Source organism: Chironomus tepperi, unplaced genomic scaffold (genome assembly GCF_022539635.2).
Source record: "Chironomus tepperi strain 1889 unplaced genomic scaffold, CSIRO-AGI_Ctep_v1 contig_472, whole genome shotgun sequence".
Lineage (NCBI taxonomy): Eukaryota > Metazoa > Arthropoda > Insecta > Diptera > Chironomidae > Chironomus > Chironomus tepperi.
Genome location: NW_027226594.1, coordinates 425,800 through 444,187, shown reverse-complemented (window position 1 = coordinate 444,187; position 18,388 = coordinate 425,800). Strand labels below are relative to the sequence as shown.

Sequence of the window (18,388 nt, the reverse complement as noted above, 5' to 3'; positions counted from 1 at the left end):
ATTTGTTTCAACGTCGAGATTGAGTTCAGCTGATGTAAAGTAGTCAAGTGTGAGCTCTGTTGGTCACATTTCTACATGCTGCTTCAAACTCTTTGTCGATTATCATTCAATATTTAGATTCGGTCCACATTTAACAAGGAATTCAATGTTGTCCTTGCATGCCTGGAAACCTATTTTGATGAATCAAGGCTTGAGTCTTCTGTTTGTATGAAATTTATACCATTTGTTCATCATTGTTGTACTTTTCTTCCAGTTTTCCAGATGTGTTACAATATCGCTGAGTTTTCTGCAGAATGATACAATGCAGTATCATCTGCGAAGAGTGCGATATTGTTGGTTGTTTCTCTTACAAGATCAATGGTAGATGTACCAAAGAGTTGGTGAAAGCAAGCTCCTTGTGGTACTCCAGAATTTGATTTCATTGGTTTCTGAGAACTTATTTAATAAAAACTGACAAAGTTCTTTCACGTAGGAAAGAAATATAAGTGGTAACCCTAATTTGATCATAAATGAGTCCGTTATCAGACTAAAATAGCTTTCTCCAGTCTACGAAGATCATTCCTGTTGACCTTCCTGCTTATCATTTCATTTGCAACATTGATCAGTTGGTGAGATGTTGATCAGTCCTGTGCAAAAGCCACACTGTTGAGTCGGAATGATGTTGTTATCCTCCAGATGCTCGTTTATTCTATTCAGCAATACTCTCTCCAATATTTTGCTTAGGGAACTAAGAAGCTTATTGAGCCTATAGCTGCTCACTTCGTTTGCTGGTTTGCCAGGTTTTGGGATCGGGAACTTTAGCTTTTTTCCAAACTTTCGGAAAATAGTTAAGTTTGAGACACGTGTTGAATGAACTTCAAATATTCGAAGCCTTTTGGTGGAAGATTTTTGAGGAGTATGTTGTTGACATCGTCTAATCCTGGTGCTTTAGGATTTTTCAGATTTCTTACAATGTATGAGATTTCCTCTACATTTGTAAGTTCTGTGCAGTCACTATTTTCTCCTTCCAATGTTTCCTTCACTGCGTTGTCTACTTCCTGGGTATGTACTGGGTTGTTGTCCTCAAGTGGATTTTCTGTGCTTTACGAAAATAGTCACTGAGAACGCTGGCTTTTTCCTTATTAGTGATGAACGTTCTATCTGCATCAATCAACGGTGGCATCGATTTTGAAAGCTTTCTTGCAATGCTTTGCAATTCTCCAGACTGTTTGGTTTGATGGTTGGATTTCTGAAAGCCGCTTATTCCAGTTTATATTTTGAGTTCCTTAATTTTGTCTTTGATGACTTTCTGTAGGATGTTTAATTCAGTTTTGATTTGATTATCTCTGCTACGTTGCCATCTTCGTCGAAGACTTCTTTTCGTCCTGATTAAGTCTTTGATTTCTGGTGTGAGCTTTGTCGATTCAAAGTTGATCTTTTTCTTCTTCACAGTTTTGTTTCTGGAATCCATGATGAGTTCTGAGAATACTTTGATATGATGTTCTATCTCCTCTACTGTGTTGCATGGGTTTTCCAGAGTGCTGTCTTCGATGCGACGAGTTATATACGATTTGAATTTTTTCCAGTTGGCATTTCTGTAGTCATATCTGTAAACTGTGTTGTCTGTTCTGTCAACTTTGGATGTCCTGATTTGAAAATACACAGCGCAATGGTCAATTGCCTCTGTGCATTTTAGTTCTGAGTGTTCAGACTGGAATTTGAGAGCATTAGGTCGATTGTTGATACAGATTTCGTCGGATCTTCTGGATAATACGTTGGTGAATCGGGGTAGTAGATCATGAACTCCCCGGACATATCCTGTAGTATTGTCCCGGCTTTGTTTGCTACGTTGCAATTCCACTCTAAGATGTTTTGCATTGAAGTCTCCGCAGATGTAGTAGTTTCCTCTGATGTTTGTTATTTTGTTGATGTCATCTCTTAGATGATCGTCTATTTCCTTCCTTTGCTTCCTCCTGGAAGATAGACGGAGAGGATGTGGCAGCTTATTGATTCGTTGATGAAGACTTTTATTCCGATGCATTCTATTAGCTTTGTGTTGTAACTTGGTTGAAGCTGATGTTTTAGATTCCTTTTGACAATGATCGCAACACCACCTTTTGGTCTATCAATCCGATCAAATCGATGAATTACGTAGTCAGGATGCGAGTCTACTTTGGAGTTTGGTTTTAGGAATGTTTCCGATATGCACGCAACATCAACATTTTGCAATGCTGAGGTAGTCGAGGAATGCTAACATCTTATCTGCAAGGCTGTTAGCATTCCAGTAAATTTACGTTGATTTTTTGATGACAATCCATGTTGACTCATGTAGATTTTGGCAACTTTTCCGATGGCTTGTTGTACCTTTCCTCTTTTAGGTACTCTGGCTTTTTGGTGATGATTTCGATGAATGAGTTGATGAAGAACATGCATTCATCGATTGTGCCTTGGGCTGGTGAAATTTGTTCCTTTGTATTACCACTGGATGAAGGTTCAGGATCGACCTTGTTTGTTTCCAAGGTTAGTGAATTGAAGTCTAGGTCCATAATTTCTACAACCTGCGTAGTTCTGTTGATGATTGTTATTGGTCTTTGGCTGACCTGTTGTTATTTCCATTCCTTCCCAGGTCCTGTTTCTTCGTGTTTTGTTTTGATTTCCCTGATTTGAGGGTTTCTGTTGTGGATGATTATTTTGCGATTTTATGGTGACTGGTGCGGAGGTTTCAGAAGCTGGTTTTCTAGATGTGTTGGTACCGGTTCTGGGATACTCCTAGCTGGTCTTTGTGATGAAATTGATCAGATCCGCCTGATCGTTCACCTGCTTTTGATGTTGGTGGAGCATTCCTTTGTCCAGCAGGATTTCGTGGAATCCTTTGTTGTTCACCTGATAGTCTGTTTTGATTTCGGTTGTTGTTGTTCGTTGATTTAGCTTTCCACTTCTCGATTATTTGTTTCCTGATGTTGCATTCTTGTGAGATTGCTGTATGTTTCTCGCCGCAGAAGTGACACTTTAGTTTTTCGATTGGGACCTTGTTGGTTTCAATCGAAATGTAAGGACAGGTTTTTGAATCATGCTGTTCAGAGCATCTGAAACAGATTAGTGGTTTGTTACAACCACGTTGTCCATGACCAAACTGCAAACATTTCGAACAGAAAGAAGGTCCGTTACGCTTGTTGTTGTATTTAGCCCATTTTACTTTGAAGCCGTAGACACAGTTAACCTTTCGAAGGTTTTCCAAAATGTTACCTTCCTGTACTTTATTAAAATACAGAAGGTAGTTCTGGTCGTCGTCGTTTTCGTGTCTCCTTTGTTTCATTGTCATTTTGACAATTTTAACTGGTGATATGTTTTCCGTTTTCAACTCCTTTTCCAAGTCTACGATCTCCATCATTGGAAGTCCGTAGAGCACGAATTTCATCTGTGGTTCCTGGTTTGCATAGGTGTGAAAGTGGTGTTGTTTTTCTCTGAGGAGTTTGATGAATCTGTCGTAGTCGTCCCAACTCTCCGTTGATACAACTTTTGTTTTGAGTTTATCCTTTTTGACGTTGATCATAAAACTCCTGGGTTGGTTGTTGATCTGGTTCATCAATCTTCTGATCTCCTGTCCTCCACCACTAGTTATATGGATCGGTGGTGGTTTTGGTTTCTGCTGTGATGTTACGTTGTTGTCTTTCGATGATGATGATATTTCACTTTGTTTTGGTAGTTCTGGTGCTTTGCTGTTATCTCCGCTGAAGTTGAACAATCTGTCATCGTACAGATTCGTCCTGGCATTTGAGAAGTCAAATTGTTTTTTGTTGTCATCTTTCTTTTTGCTAGCACTAGATATCTTTTTGGCTGGCGCACTGAAGATTTCAAGTTGGCTGCGACGTTTTTCTGCCCTTAATGGTTGGACGAATTGATCCATTGTTGTCTGTTTTGTTTTGAGATTTTCCATCTCAATGTCATGTTGCTTTTCGTTGTTTATATCCTCGGTGATGAGAGTTGTCACGGGTGCTGAATCTTGTTGTTGAGATTCAGGTTGTTTTTCCGAAAGTTTTTGGTTACTTTCCTCGTTGTTGAGATTTGTTGTTGTTTCTACCATTTTGCCGAACAAGTCAAAACACGTCTGAACAAGTTGAACTGAGATTCGAAACTTTAATCTCTGTTGTTGTTATCTGGAGCTTTTGAGAATTTTGAATTAATTGCGGAGCGAATCAAAAACACGTCTGTTCCCTTTGACGGACCGATGTGAACTGGATTGCTAATAACCGCTGAATCGACAAAAAAAGTTAACGGAGTAGAACATGATAGCATTTAATATCCAGTGGCAATAGAAGATAAGAAACTTTCTCTTTTGCTTATTATCAAGCGTCACCCAACAACATTGTATGAAAAGCATTTTTGTCGTTTTCGTTCTTTGGAACTGAATTTTTGAGGGATTGAGATGTTGAGGGTTAGATGGTGCTGTGGTTTGTCTTGATGGCATAAGGGTTTTTGATTTAAAGTTGGAGATTTTTGAGGGTTTCTAGCATGATACACAATACTACTCTATTGCACTCTCAGGGTGTGGTTAACCCTAGATATCATTATAGACCAAATTCTTTAATATTTTTGGGGTTTCTCGAGATGAAATCCTAACTTGCCCTCATTCAAGTATAGGGGCATAATCTAAGAATTTCGTCTAAAAAGAAGAAGGTTGTCCCCAATACAACTCCTCTCCCACTTTTCTTGCTACCAAAAGTGGGTTCCATTCTGTACTTCTTGCATTCCCCTGATCACATCCTTGCCTACCCCCTGCATATTTGTATACCCTTGATCACATCCTTGCCCACCCCTGAACTTAATCCTAATCAGAGCTCGAAGTCGACTCTGTTTTTGTATGAAAAAATCAACGCAAATAAACTCGATTTAATACAAAATTTGAGTCCACTTCTAGCTCTACTCTTAACTGAGATACTGTGCTTGACTAAACTAACCTCAAAATTCAAGAAAATGCGTCTTAAGACCCTTAATTCTCACGGCATTTTCTTACAATTTTACTTTACTGCCATCATTTTCCCCTATACTTAAAATGACATTGGATATCTTTCTGGCGCCGCGTTACTTTTTTTTTTCTCTGCTTTTCCTTCATATTCATCCTCCCTCCACTGCTATCGTTTAGTAATGATATTTATTGTTGAATCAGGATCTATGAAAGATTGTGTATATTTACCGTCATGAATAGTTGTGTGTTTGATATTGATATTAACACAGATTCTTATCTTAACATTCTCAATTTTCATCCTCATCCAGTGCCGTGGAATTGTGTCAATCGTTTGTTCGTGAAGCTGGTGCCGCAGCAAATGGAAGTTCGGGACTGTCCGTATTGAGAACATTTCGTCTATTACGAATACTGAAATTGGTTCGATTTATGCCAAACCTACGGCGACAACTTTTTGTCATGTTGCGTACGATGGACAATGTCGCTATATTCTTCTCGTTATTGATTCTCTTCATTTTTATATTCAGGTGAGTTTGACTTTTTTCGATTTGATTTGATTTCATTTAAAATATATTTTTTTGACATTTTCATCTTTTTAAACACGAATTTTTTGGTTATTATTAAAAAAGGACAGAATATCTTTTTTTTTAATACAGAAAGAAATTTTTTTAATTTTTTTTGTAACAAAGAAAGACCATTGAACAATGTTTAATTGAACCATTTCATCATCATCACCCCTTATTATATTATCCTATATACAAAATTTATGTATATTTCATATTTAATCAGCAACTAGTGTATCGGGTAGAAACCCAATGCGGATATATTCACACCGGTCTCGTGGGTAGGCTGCTTCGCTTGGCTAGTTTGAGGGATCAAGCTCCAGTGGGTAGGCGCTTCGCTTGGCAAATATTTGAGGAATCAGGCTCCAGCGGGTAGGCTTTCGCTTGGCAAATGTTTGAGGAATCAAGCTCCAGCGGGTAGCTTCGCTTGGCGAATGTTTGAGGAATCAGGCTCCAGCTAGGCCAAGCTTCGCTTGGCAAATGTTTGAGGAATCAGGCTCCATAGGCCAAGCTTCGCTTGGCGAATGTTTGAGGAATCAGGCTCCAGCGGGTAGGCTATTGGCAAATGTTTGAGGAATCAGGCTCCAGCGGGTAGGCCAAGCTTCGCTTGGCACATGTTTGATGAATCAGGCTCCAGCGGGTAGGCCAAGCTTCGCTTGGCAAATGTTTGAGGAATCAGGCTCCAGCGGGTAGGCCAAGCTTCGCTTGGCAAATTTTTGAGGAATCAGGCTCCAGCGGGTAGGCCAAGCTTCGCTTGGCGAATGTTTGAGGAATCAGGCACCAGTTCTCTTCGCTTGGCAAATGTTTGAGGAATCAGGCTCCAGTAGGCCAAGCTTCGCTTGGCGAATTTTGAGGGATCAGGCTCCAGTTAGGCCAAGCTTCGCTTGGCAAATGTTTGAGGAATCAGGCTCCAGTGGGTAGGCCAAGCTTCGCTTGGCAAATGTTTGAGGAATCAATCTCCAGCGGGTAGGCTGCAAATGTTTGAGGAATCAGGCTCCAGTGGGTACCAAGCTTCGCTTGGCACATGTTTGAGGATTCAGGCTTCAGTGGGTAGGCCAAGCTTCGCTTGGCAAATGTTTGAGGAATCAATCTCCAAATTGGTAGGCCAAGCTTCGCTTGGCAAATGTTTGAGGAATCAGGCTCCAGCGGGTAGGCGACAAGCTTCGCTTGGCACATGTTTGAGGATTCAGGCTCCAGCGGAGGCAATGCTCGCTACATGTTTGAGGATTCAGGCTCCAGTTATTGCCAAGCTTCGCTTGGCATTTTGAGGATCAGGCTCCAGCGGGTAGGCCAAGCTTCGCTTGGCGAATGTTTGAGGAATCAGGCTCCAGCGGGTAGGCCAAGCTTCGCTTGGCAAATGTTTGAGGAATCAGGCTCCAGCGGGTAGGCCAAGCTTCGCTTGGCAAATGTTTGAGGAATCAGGCTCCAGCGGGTAGGCCAAGCTTCGCTTGGCGAATGTTTGAGGGATCAATCTCCATAGGCCAAGCTTCGCTTGGCGAATGTTTGAGGGATCAGGCTCCAGCGGGTAGGCCAAGCTTCGCTTGGCGAATGTTTGAGGAATCAGGCTCCAGCGGATAGGCCAAGCTTCGCTTGGCGAATCTTTGAGGGGTCAGGCTCCAGCGGGTAGGCCAAGCTTCGATTGACACATGTTCAGAGTTTCAATGTTCAAAGTTTAAAAAAATCATAGAAAACATTGATTTTGAAATTTTGTATGAAAACGAAAGTTTTTTGCTTTTTTTGAAGCAACGGCTGTTCCTGCCATGCCCAAAATCTAATCAGCTCTTCTATAGAGCAGCACGGATCGATTGCAAAAAACTAGAAGTCTCTACGATGTCTCGTTATTGAGATTTCTTGCTGATTAACTTGTTTGTTTGTTTGTTTGTTTGCTTGTTTGCTTGCTTACAGAAAGCGAATTTTTTGATTTTCTCGACAACGCCTGAACCAATTTCAAATCTGTTTTTTGATTATGGTGAGGAATTCCAGGCACAAACTTTTTGCGATAGAACAAAACTTGCCATTGTGCTTAGTTTTGCTGAAAAATCCAAAAAACTGATTTTTCAATCTGATTTACATTCACACGTGAAAACGGTGTGAATATAATAAAATTTTTTGGGTTCATGTGAAATTTTTTCAGTTCAATAATTATTTGCCCGAGCGACACAATAATGCTATGGCTCCATTTGGCAGCCATATGGACGCCCATTGGGATTCTATTTGGCAATCAAATGGACGTCAATTTGGACTCCATTTGGCAGCCATATGGTCGCCCATTTGGAGTCCATTTGACAGTCAAATGAACGCCCATTTGGACTCCATTTGGCAGCCATATGGTCGCCTATTTGGAATCCAATTCGAAGTCATATGGACGCCATTTAGACGCCATTCGATCTCTAAGTATTAATAAAAGAGGTTTAGCGGAGCCTTAAAAGCTCCGTGTTGGAGCCTTTTACGCTTGTGTCGCTCGGGTTATTATTGTAGATATCAAAGTGGGTTCTATCAGTTGATGATATATAATTGGTTATTAATTAAAGGAAGGCCATAAAATTAAATGAATTTAAAGATTAATTAGCCAACAATTTAAAAAAAAAATTATAAATAAATAAATTTTTAAAAAAATATATAAATTTGCAGCATAAAGGAAAAGAAAATGATATGAAAAACACATTAATCATCAATTTTTTCTATTTTTCTATCTCTATTGTATTTTTCTAATATTAAAGACGTAAGCAAAAAAAATATGAGGAATATTACGATGTCGATTTATGATTTATGATTTTTCATCGACCAAGTTGTGAAGATTTACATACTTCTAATTTCCTACTTTTTCCTCTAAATTACATTCTTGACCCCTTTTTGGCTCTCTATCCTTCTCTCTATCATCATCATCATTATCATTCATTCATCGATCTTGTTCTCATTCTTCTTAATACACTACACATTATCCACTTATTTCTCTTCTTCCTACTCTATACACTAATCACTTTTCATTATCAGATGATCACTGCTATAACCTTCAATAATTCTGCTTTCTCTGTTATTTTGAATCAAAGGGGGAAATTTACGTAATACTTAAATAGAGAAGAATTTTAAAGTGATTTTAGAAGTAGATTATGAAATTACACTTATTGCAAATGAGCTCCTGACCTTACAAAATTGATTTTTGTATCTTTGATCACAGAAGCTGCTTTTCAATCACTTACTCACTTACTTCGCTGGTCGTACAGATCAGTTGTGATCCATGACCTAAAAACAAACTTTTAGCCATTCAGATCATTAAGATCCAGAGCTGCGCTAGTATGATTCGCGGCTAATGATTGTTTAACGAGTGAGGGTGCGCAAGACCACTGCACTCAATAGACCTACAGTTTACAGTGGGATCATAATCATGACCTCCCAAGCATATTTGTCATGGCTAGATTAGGTTAGCTCGATATTCCTAGCAGAAGGCAAATCGTGCTCTTAAGAGCAGTCTAAGTTGTGAGTATGGTTTATTAAAAGCAAGCTCATCTAGTATATTAAAGGCGAGTAAGCTCTCAAAAACATGCAAGTTGTCTCTTAGGGTATCATGTACAATACACAATTCCATTTAGAAGCCACATGCTGTTCGGAGTCCATTAGAAAGTCATATTCACGTCCTAATTAGTGTCGCTCGGGCATTATTGTCAAATTCTAGCTTGACCAACATTAACCATAGCTGAAGCTTCTTTTGTTGGTTTATCCATTAAAGCTCTTATGCAGTAGTATCTGATACTATCGTTAAAATTGTGATCTTAATAGGTTTTTAAGTTTTCTTAAAATTTTACGACAGTGTCTGACTTTTGGTTCTGCTTTTAAGGACATTTTAAAGAGTTTTGGTGTCAATTCCCGTATAGTGATAAGTGCATAGCTCCATAAAGATTTAAAATCTGTCAAGATGAAGATTTGATACTAGATTTACATCAAATCCAGTTTCACGTTGACCTAATTCAAATTTATTTTTTCCTTTATTATCCAAATAACCATTCAAAACTTCAGTCTTTTCATTAAATCAAGCAATACTGCAAATCAGGTCACTAATGTCTTTTCACAAGACATTCAAAATATTCAATGAGATTTTTGGTTTTCCAAAAAATATCTTCCACCTCATTTATTCTTAAGAAAACACATTAATGTAAACTTCCCGAGCCACTAAAGCTCATTCATGTAAACAAAAAAAAAAACATTCTTCTCAAAAAAAAAGTAATTTCCCCCTCACCACGTCTATTCTTCTATATTTGCAAAATTTTTAACCTTAATCACAAATCAAGAACACTCGAACAAGTTTTAATAAAAAAAGAAACTAAAAGTGAAAAAAAAGAAAAGTTTTTCTGCAGAAATTTTACACATAAAGAAGCTAATTAGTTGGCATCATTTACACAACAGCTTATGAATATTAAATGAGTGCCTTCACATAGTTCCGTGATTATGAATAAAGCATATTCCAAAAATGATATAAATTGATATTTAATGATGTAGCATAAATAAGATTTTTGGAACTAATATTTACATTGTAATCTGTGAGATTTTCATGAATTTTGTGTGTCTCGAAAACATGGAAGCAAAGAGACTATCTCAATGGAATTTTCCTTACGTCTGCACAGAGTTCATGTCAATATTTGAAGCATGATTGTAATCTTTTTCATCTCTTATTGTCTTCTTCTACCGTCTTCATACTTATTGCACGTACTGAATTGTAAAGAGAATCAGTTAGACAGGAGCGGGACATAGATAAAGGAAATATCACAGTCAGTGGCTGCAAAATTGAATTAAATTTCTTTTTTCCTCATTTTTCATCTTCTTTTCTCATTTCCAGATTAAAAGTCAAACGTAAAGATTCCATTTTTGTGTCATTTGGAATTAAATCATGATGAAATAAATTGAGAATTTTCATAGCAAAATCATGATGTATTGTTCCGAATAAATGGAACTAAATTCAATGTAACTTTCATTATTTATATTCAACTAAATTACAATTTTTGTGATAAATTTTTCATGAATCAATAATACTGCCAGCAATAAACCTTAACGTTCGTTCAATAGGAATAAGAAAGACATTCATAGCATAAATCAATTAAAGTTTCTTCCTACATTTAAATGAAATTATTGCGCTTGTGTTATATTACACTAGAGATGAGCTGTTATGGCCGTAGATGTTGAATCGTAAATAATTCTAAGGAAATGAGAATTTTTTGTTTGACATTGGAGAGAGCTAAGGATTATTGAGGTGGATTAGGTGTCTGGAGTGGAATTAGGGTCTTCAAATCCTATTCTGTAGCGTAACCTTTTATTAGCTACTATAGGTGTTCAATTCAATCTCATTCCTAGCGCTTGAAGACGATTCGAGTCAATTTTTCTATACAAAATTCAAGTCAACTCCGAACTCAAGCTTAATTTGTTGAATTTAAACAAAAACTAATTAAAAACTTCCTTAAATCCACCAAATTTCATCAAAAATCCCCAAAAATTCAACAAAAATTCCAACACAAACTAACTTTCCCCGCTAACAAAATTTCACCTACACCAACTACTTCCAAAATCGACATCATCATCTCTAAAAGTCAAATAAAAGTTTCCTGTTCAACTGATGTTATTTTCCATATTATAACAGCGACAAAAAAACGAAGACAGAAAAGTTTTATTTGATTTAATTTTACTACCGTTTTGAGTATGCTTTTAGATGTCTATAACAGTACCGTGATGCACATAAATGAAGATTTTACAGCTGTATGTAGGAAAATTGTAAGAGTAATAGACATGCATGATGAAGTTATGGTTTTATAACTTCACATTCGTTGCTCACCTACGAGGGGAAGGTGGAAAATAGGAATTTTTGAAGAATTTATTGAGCGCATCTTTAAGAAGGGTTGAAGAATATTGCAATTGTTGATGTTTTAAAGCATTATGATGACATTTCAGATATTTTGCTTTAATTAGAAAATTCTTAACAGCTAAAGCAAATTTGAATTTTCAAATTATTCAAAATGATGAATTTTTCTCACCTCGAATTTTAATTTTTGAATAAAATTAAATTTGAAATGTGTTAAGTATCATACTTCATCAATTTCACATTAAAAACGTGGCAAGAGTCTATTGAGATAGTCATTTAGTTATTAAAAGCAAAGATAATCAAGAACAAAGAAGTAAACAAATTTTCCCGCCATTTTTATTCAACCAAAAAAGGAAATTAAGCACTAACGCATAAAACACAGCTCAAAATAGTGCTAAAAACGGAACCGTGTATGCTTACAGCTATTAAAACTTCGACGATATTCCTTTTTATGAAGATTTCTGCAGAAAACTTTTCCATTAAATCATGCAGACTAGTATGAAAATATTTTGATGATACATTTCCCTACTTTATCATTTCCTTTCCATGTTTTTTTCTTACCAAAACCTTAACTTTTTTTTTTTCACTAAACATGATGTTTGGAAAACCAAAAAAAAGTTAAAAATAGATGAAAAATTACCACAAAAAAAAAAGCTTTCACATTTTTCTTTTTATTCTCACAATCAACTTGATTATATCTCTTACTGTCACTATATATCTCTGTCTAGTTACAAAAAAAACTTGTAAATATTTTATATTAAAAAACTCTCACACACACAGCAAAATAGCTCAAAACTCCACAAAAAAATTTATGTATTTTCCACTCAAAATATTTTATTTTTCACTTCATTTTAATTTTCGATATCTGAATAATGAAAAATATATCAAAATTCACATAGAAACTTTGTTTTTCTATCCACATCTGTCTTATCTTTATTTCCTTTCAAAAATCAAAGCAAAAAACTTTTTCTTTTTTTTTTATTTTGGACTTATTTTTCTGTATACATAAATGAAACTACCTTTCACATCTGCAAATAAGTATATTCTGACTCTTATTCATTACTGAGAGGAATAAAAATGAAATTTGTTGTTTGTCGATTTGGGGTAAATTTTGTCAGATTTGAAGATTTATTGGAGGTTATGACATATTTTGGATAATTGGGAAAATTGATAGTTTTGGAAGATTGAAGAGATTGTAACTCAATTTGAGAATTCAGGTCAAATTTATGATATATTTGTTGAATTTGAAGTTGAGAAAATTTGGGAAATTTTAATGAAAAATTCCAAATTTAACCACATTTTCACAATTTTTCCTAGACATTGTGTCAAGTTTTTCACTCGAAATTGAAATTTTGCTTGGAATTTGGTAAAAGGACCACACGTATACAGTGTCTGGCCACTGTTTTGATCAGAATTTGCAGCAACAACCAATTTTCAAAAAACATTTTTAATTCAATTTTCAACAAGAATGAAATGATGCTCAAACCATCTCAAACTCTGTGGCTTGTATATTCTAAGTACCATAATTGGTTACAATATTTACTCTTTTCAAAAAAATTTATAATATAAATACCTCAATCACAACCAAATAAAATATCTGACAAATTTTTCCTCAAATGATGAAATTCTTTCTTTTACAAAAATTCTTCTTTTCTTCTTTCTCAAAAAGATTTTTTTTTTCTCAACTTGTTCTTCCTGTTTATTCCATTTGTCAAATGATTATGACATATTATCAATGATATGAATTGAAAATAAATATAAATATTGTAGAAATGAAACACTTTTAGAAGAAAGAATTGGGAATGGAATGTTCATAAAATTATTGGAGAATCAAAGCTTTGAAAAATCAAAAAATTAACTAAAAATTCATAAAATGAATGTTTTGTGTTGGAGAATCAAAAGGAATTTTAGGTGGAATTTCAATTACTAGTTCTCAGTTACTATTGGCACACATTTTCTTAAAAATCAAATTAAAAAGAATCAATTTTGATTTTACAATTTGAAAAATGCCAAAAAAATCTCAATTTAAGAAATTTTGACTTGAATAAGAATTTAAAATAAAATTCTTGAAAAAATCTCAAAATGAAACCAAAACTGTAAATGGCATTGCTGTGAAGCTCGACTAATAAGCTTACAACTTATTCGATTCAAGTATTTCACACACAACACTTGAATTTTCAAGCAATGAAATAAATTGTGGTGAAAAAAAACTTAACACTCCTTAAAAGAGGCTCAACATAAATTCACAGCTTTAAGTTTTCAACATAAAAAGCACAATAGCAATCACGAGCTTAACATAAGCTTAATTTATAGTAAAATACTCAACCAAAATTCTCAAAAGCATATCACAAGTAGTTTCAACAAAACAACGACATTCGCAAAAATCTTAAAATTCAGTTCACATGCTGTTTACGAGTATCGTAAAAGAAATTTCGTCTTGTTTGTAAAAAATCATGTAAATTGTATTTTAAAGTCGGGGAGAAAATTTGTTATGAAAAAAATATAAAAAAAATAAAAGTTTTTTGAACGAGTTTGTGTTGTGAAGAAACAAATTTCTTGCTTTGTGAGAAAAAAGTTGTGTTTTCATTGAAAAAAAGGTTGAAAAAAAAGTTTTGAAGAAAAAGTTGGTTGATGGGTAAATTGATGCAGCAACTAGTTGCAATTTGAGAACATCTTTATAAATTGTTCTTAATGAGTATTTGTTTCATGGAAGATGTTTCAATCAAATGAAAAGTTAGTTGATAGTTGTTTAAAAAAAAAGCTGTTAAAATCAGGTCATTTTAATGTCTAGATAAAAAGTTTTTATGTGCCGAAAGACAAAGTGTCTTATTAAGCTACCTTTTTGAAAAAAATTTCAAAAATGCGCTAGAAAAATAAAAGTTTTTTTGAACGAGTTTTTTGTAAAGAAACAAATTTTCTTTGTAAGAAAAAGTTTTGTTTTCATTGAAAAAAAGGTTGAAAAAAAAGTTTTAAGAACTTAGTTGATGGGTAAATTGATGCTGCAACTAGTTGCAATTTGAGAACATCTTTATAAATTGTTCTTAATGAGTATTTGTTTCATGGATGTTTCAATCAAATGAAAAGTTAGTTGATATCATTTAAAAAAGCTGTTAAAATCAGGTCATTATAATATTTAGTTTAAAGTTTAAAGTAGAACTTGGTAAACTTTCTATGAAATCGAGTCAAGTTAGAAATTTTCCTATTGGAAATGTCTCTAACAAATCTTAAATGTGACTCAAAATTTCTTTCAAGCTTTATCTAAAGTTTGAAAATTAATCCTTAAAAGTTCAAACTTCAAAAAATTGAAAAAAAATTTAAATTTTTCAAGAAAACTTTTCTAAGACAGAACTGTGCAGTACCACAAATGGTTGCCCACAACTTAATCCAAAGCACTCAAAACATCAAATTCCATATCCAAAACAATGCAATTTGCGAGTTCAAAAAGTCCAATAAATTTTATGAACATTCAACATATTTTGCAATCAAATTAACATAGATGACTATGTATACACAACAAAAAAAATTTAATAATTCGGGATACGGAAGCAATTGAAAGTCGTTAATTCACAATCAATCATTATTTATGCAATCACAAAAATGAGAAAAATGCTTCCGTATCCTCCTTTTTTGAATACTCTTCTTTTTTTATTTCATTTCATTTTATGTTGTAAATTTTTTATTTATTTATTTTTATGTTACTTCTTCTCTTCTATTAAACTTTGTTTTTTCTTTTTTTTATTATGTATTATCAACCAAAAAAAAAAAAAAAATATTAAATTTAATCATCGTTTAGTATTCTTGGCATGAACCTATTTGGGTGTAAATTCTGCGAAGAAATAAATGGCGATAGAGTGTGTGATCGTAAAAATTTCGATACCTTATTGTGGAGTTTAGTCACAGTTTTCCAGGTGATTATTTTCTTTTATCAACCAAAAAAATCCAAAAATGCAGCATTTTAAAATAATTTTTTTAAATAAGAATAGTTTTTAAATATTTTCTTCCAAATTCCTTCTTACTAATCAGTATATATTTTTTTTAATGTCTATGCCTCTGGTGTGTGTAAAAAAAAACTTCTTAATCAACTAACCTTCTAATATGAGAAATGAACGAAATTTTTTATAAAAAGTAGATGAAACTCTTTTTTCCTTTCTTTAATTATCGACTGAATGGGGAATTGAGCTTTGAAATGGATGATTTTTTATGGAAAATTAATGAAAATTTAGCATGCTTTATGGCAGAGTCTAAAATTGCAACGTGCTTTACATGCTTTTCCTGTGATTTGGAAACTTAAACTTGCGTTTTAGATACGTAGACTTGAAATACGATAATTTAGATGCAATTGCTCGCATTTCAGGAGCATAAAACTATAGATATTGCCCTCTTGTTACCCAGGCATGCGTTTTCAGTATTTTTAACTCAAAAATCTGTATTTCTGTGATTTAGATGCATCAAATTGCGTTTTAATTGCAGAGGATCATTTTTTCTAGTGCATTTGATCCACCGATTTACATTTCCTGCATTTTTAAAGCAACCAATTTTAGTTCAAGCGTTTTGACAACCCGGGACTGTAGTTTATGAGTTTTATAAGCATTAGCCTGAATGTAAGACACTCTGATTTTTGGGAAAGATTCAAATGGTGCAAATTAACACTGATTTTAGAGTCTTTCCATCAATTAGCACTCCCAAAAGGCACATGGTGTAGATATTGCCAAAAAAAATCAATCCTTGGACTGAATATCATCGAGTCTAATGTAAGAGTCATACTGGGCTGGGCTGAGATTTTTCTCCATTTCTACTCCTATGCTTTTCGGCTCAAATACACAAAGATCTAGGTCTGAGATTAATAACTACTTAAACCAAAGCTCGAAGTCCATTGAATTTAAAGCAACCTGAGTCGATTGTAGGCGACTTCGAGCTCTAATTCAAATTACTGTACTTTAACAGATATTTTTTACTCTGTCAGTAATTCTAAACTAAGTCTTAAAAGCCATTGAAAGCATAAACAAAATTCCATAAAAAATCATCCACATCAACATTCTCTTTTTCCCTTAACTCGCCTGTGCATCCCCGCATACAAAAAATTTTTAAAGCAACAAACCAACAAAAAAAAAGCTATTAAGCAGTGATTTAAAAAAAGAATGAAAAAGGGGATTTCAATGTAGTGTGACGCTTGCATCCATTAGTATCAGCATTGAGTAGCGACATTAAGTGTAGTGTTATGTTTTCACCGAAAAAACAGCTTCCTTTTTAACCCTTTCTGACTTTTTTTTTATTTCCTTTTCCATCCGCAAAATATAAACTAGTGTAAATCTCTTTCTCTCTCTCTCTTGATTCTCACTCATGCAATTCATGCTTTTCAAATCGACCAAAAATGCTTTACATTATTTTTTATATTCGTCTGGCTTTATATTTTTTCACCGTCGTTCCTTCAACCGCTTTTGGTATTGAAAATAAAATCCTCTTTTTAAGCTTCTTGTTCAGAGCATGTCGCAGCTTTAATGTAAACATTTTTACTTGCTTATTCTGTCTCTTACTTACTGTTACTCATTTTCTCTCTCTTAAAAGCTCTGCAAATAGAAGGTAAGTTTCCTGATTTTTTTTTTATATTTTTCTCGCTTCCGTTCTGTATTCTTTATTTTATTTTCTTCTTAAACTCTTCTTTCCCCTTCTTATTGCTTACTTTTTTATGTATTTGCTATAACGCTTAAAATGTATAAAAAAAACTTTTAACTTATCATCTCTGATTTTCTCTCTTTTCTGTTCTGCTTCGTGTTTTATTTTATATTTCTGGCGTATGTTCAATGAAGCAAAATGAAGCGAGAAAATCTTTATATGCGAACTAAGTGAAAATTATTGCTTACATCATCAACGCTTTTGCACTTAAAGAGAAATGCACTTTCTTGCTTTTGCTTCTTTATCATTTTATGAGCTTTTATACCCAGTTGAAGAAGTTTTCTTAAATGACTGCTGCTACTTTTATAGTGAAATAAATCATGGAGAAATGATGGAAATTGTTGAGGATTTGATGGATTTTTTGAGCAGTTTTGAGCAACGAAAGTGTTTGGAATTTTTGAAATATCTTTATAAAGTTGAGATTTTTATTGAGATAAAAATGGTTTTATTTTTGGTACAGTTTAAGTTTTTTATGTATGAAATTTGATGGAAGAAATGTCCAAACCAAATGTTAAATTAAACTGAAATAGTTTATTGGACTATTAAATTTGGTGGTTATCATAATTAAAATCTACCTTAGTTTTTAGAAGGTCATTGCATTTGATATGGTTTGTACTGAATTGAAGTTCTCATAAATGTATCAAACCCAATCTGTGTTACAGGGATAGTTATATATAATGATTTAAGACCAAAAGCAAGGATCTGCGATCAAACCCTTTAGATCAAATTTATAGCTGTTAATGTCACATAGTCGGCATATTGCAATATCAAACTGATCAGGGAATTTATGGATCAAAACTTTAACATTTAAAAAAAATTTTGTAATTTAGTGAAGTTTTTGTGCCAAAAAAAATTCAAAACGTACCGATTTGGTGATTAGACCGGTACGAAAAAAAGGATTGATTGAAACCCTCTCAAAAAAGACTTCAGGCAACGCTCCTTAGTCTGATACCACTCAATGATAATCATTTCGAAGTGAATATGAAGTCAAGTCAACTTTTTCATCCAAATTTGAGTCAATTTCATGCTTTGAATTTCAAAATTGTTTTAATTATTTTGATGTTTCGCTTAAAGTTTTAGATAGTTTTGGATAGAGAGATACAAAAATGATTAATCACTCCAAATGTAAACCACTTTTTAAGCTTCAAAGATTCTCAGATGTGTCTCACTATCTATCAGTTACACAAAAACCATCTCACATACTCAACAAATTCATCTTATTCTGTTTTCATGCACTAAAATTGAATTCACTAAAATTTCGAATTCTCTTAAAGTTCTCATGCTGCACAAAACTTCCATCCTAGACGAAACTTCAAATTACATCAAATAATCCAACCTTTAACAAGAAAATCCTAATTTATTTCA

The 18,388-nt window shown here is 34.1% G+C and overlaps 1 protein-coding gene across 8 annotated transcripts in view; it reads left to right on the top strand.

Moving 5' to 3' along the window:
- The window catches only part of Ca-alpha1T (Ca[2+]-channel protein alpha[[1]] subunit T), a 179,530-nt gene that overhangs the window by 135,016 nt on the left and 26,126 nt on the right, over positions 1–18,388 (top strand). For 6 of the 8 annotated variants that reach the window (XM_070651939.1, XM_070651937.1, XM_070651935.1 and 3 more), the window contains one exon: positions 5,254–5,469. In XM_070651939.1, the coding sequence (XP_070508040.1) occupies positions 5,254–5,469 (216 nt within the window). Of the gene's footprint in view, positions 1–5,253; positions 5,470–15,143; positions 15,259–18,388 lie in introns of all 8 variants that reach the window. The other 2 variants (XM_070651940.1, XM_070651936.1) reach the window with 1 other exon arrangement.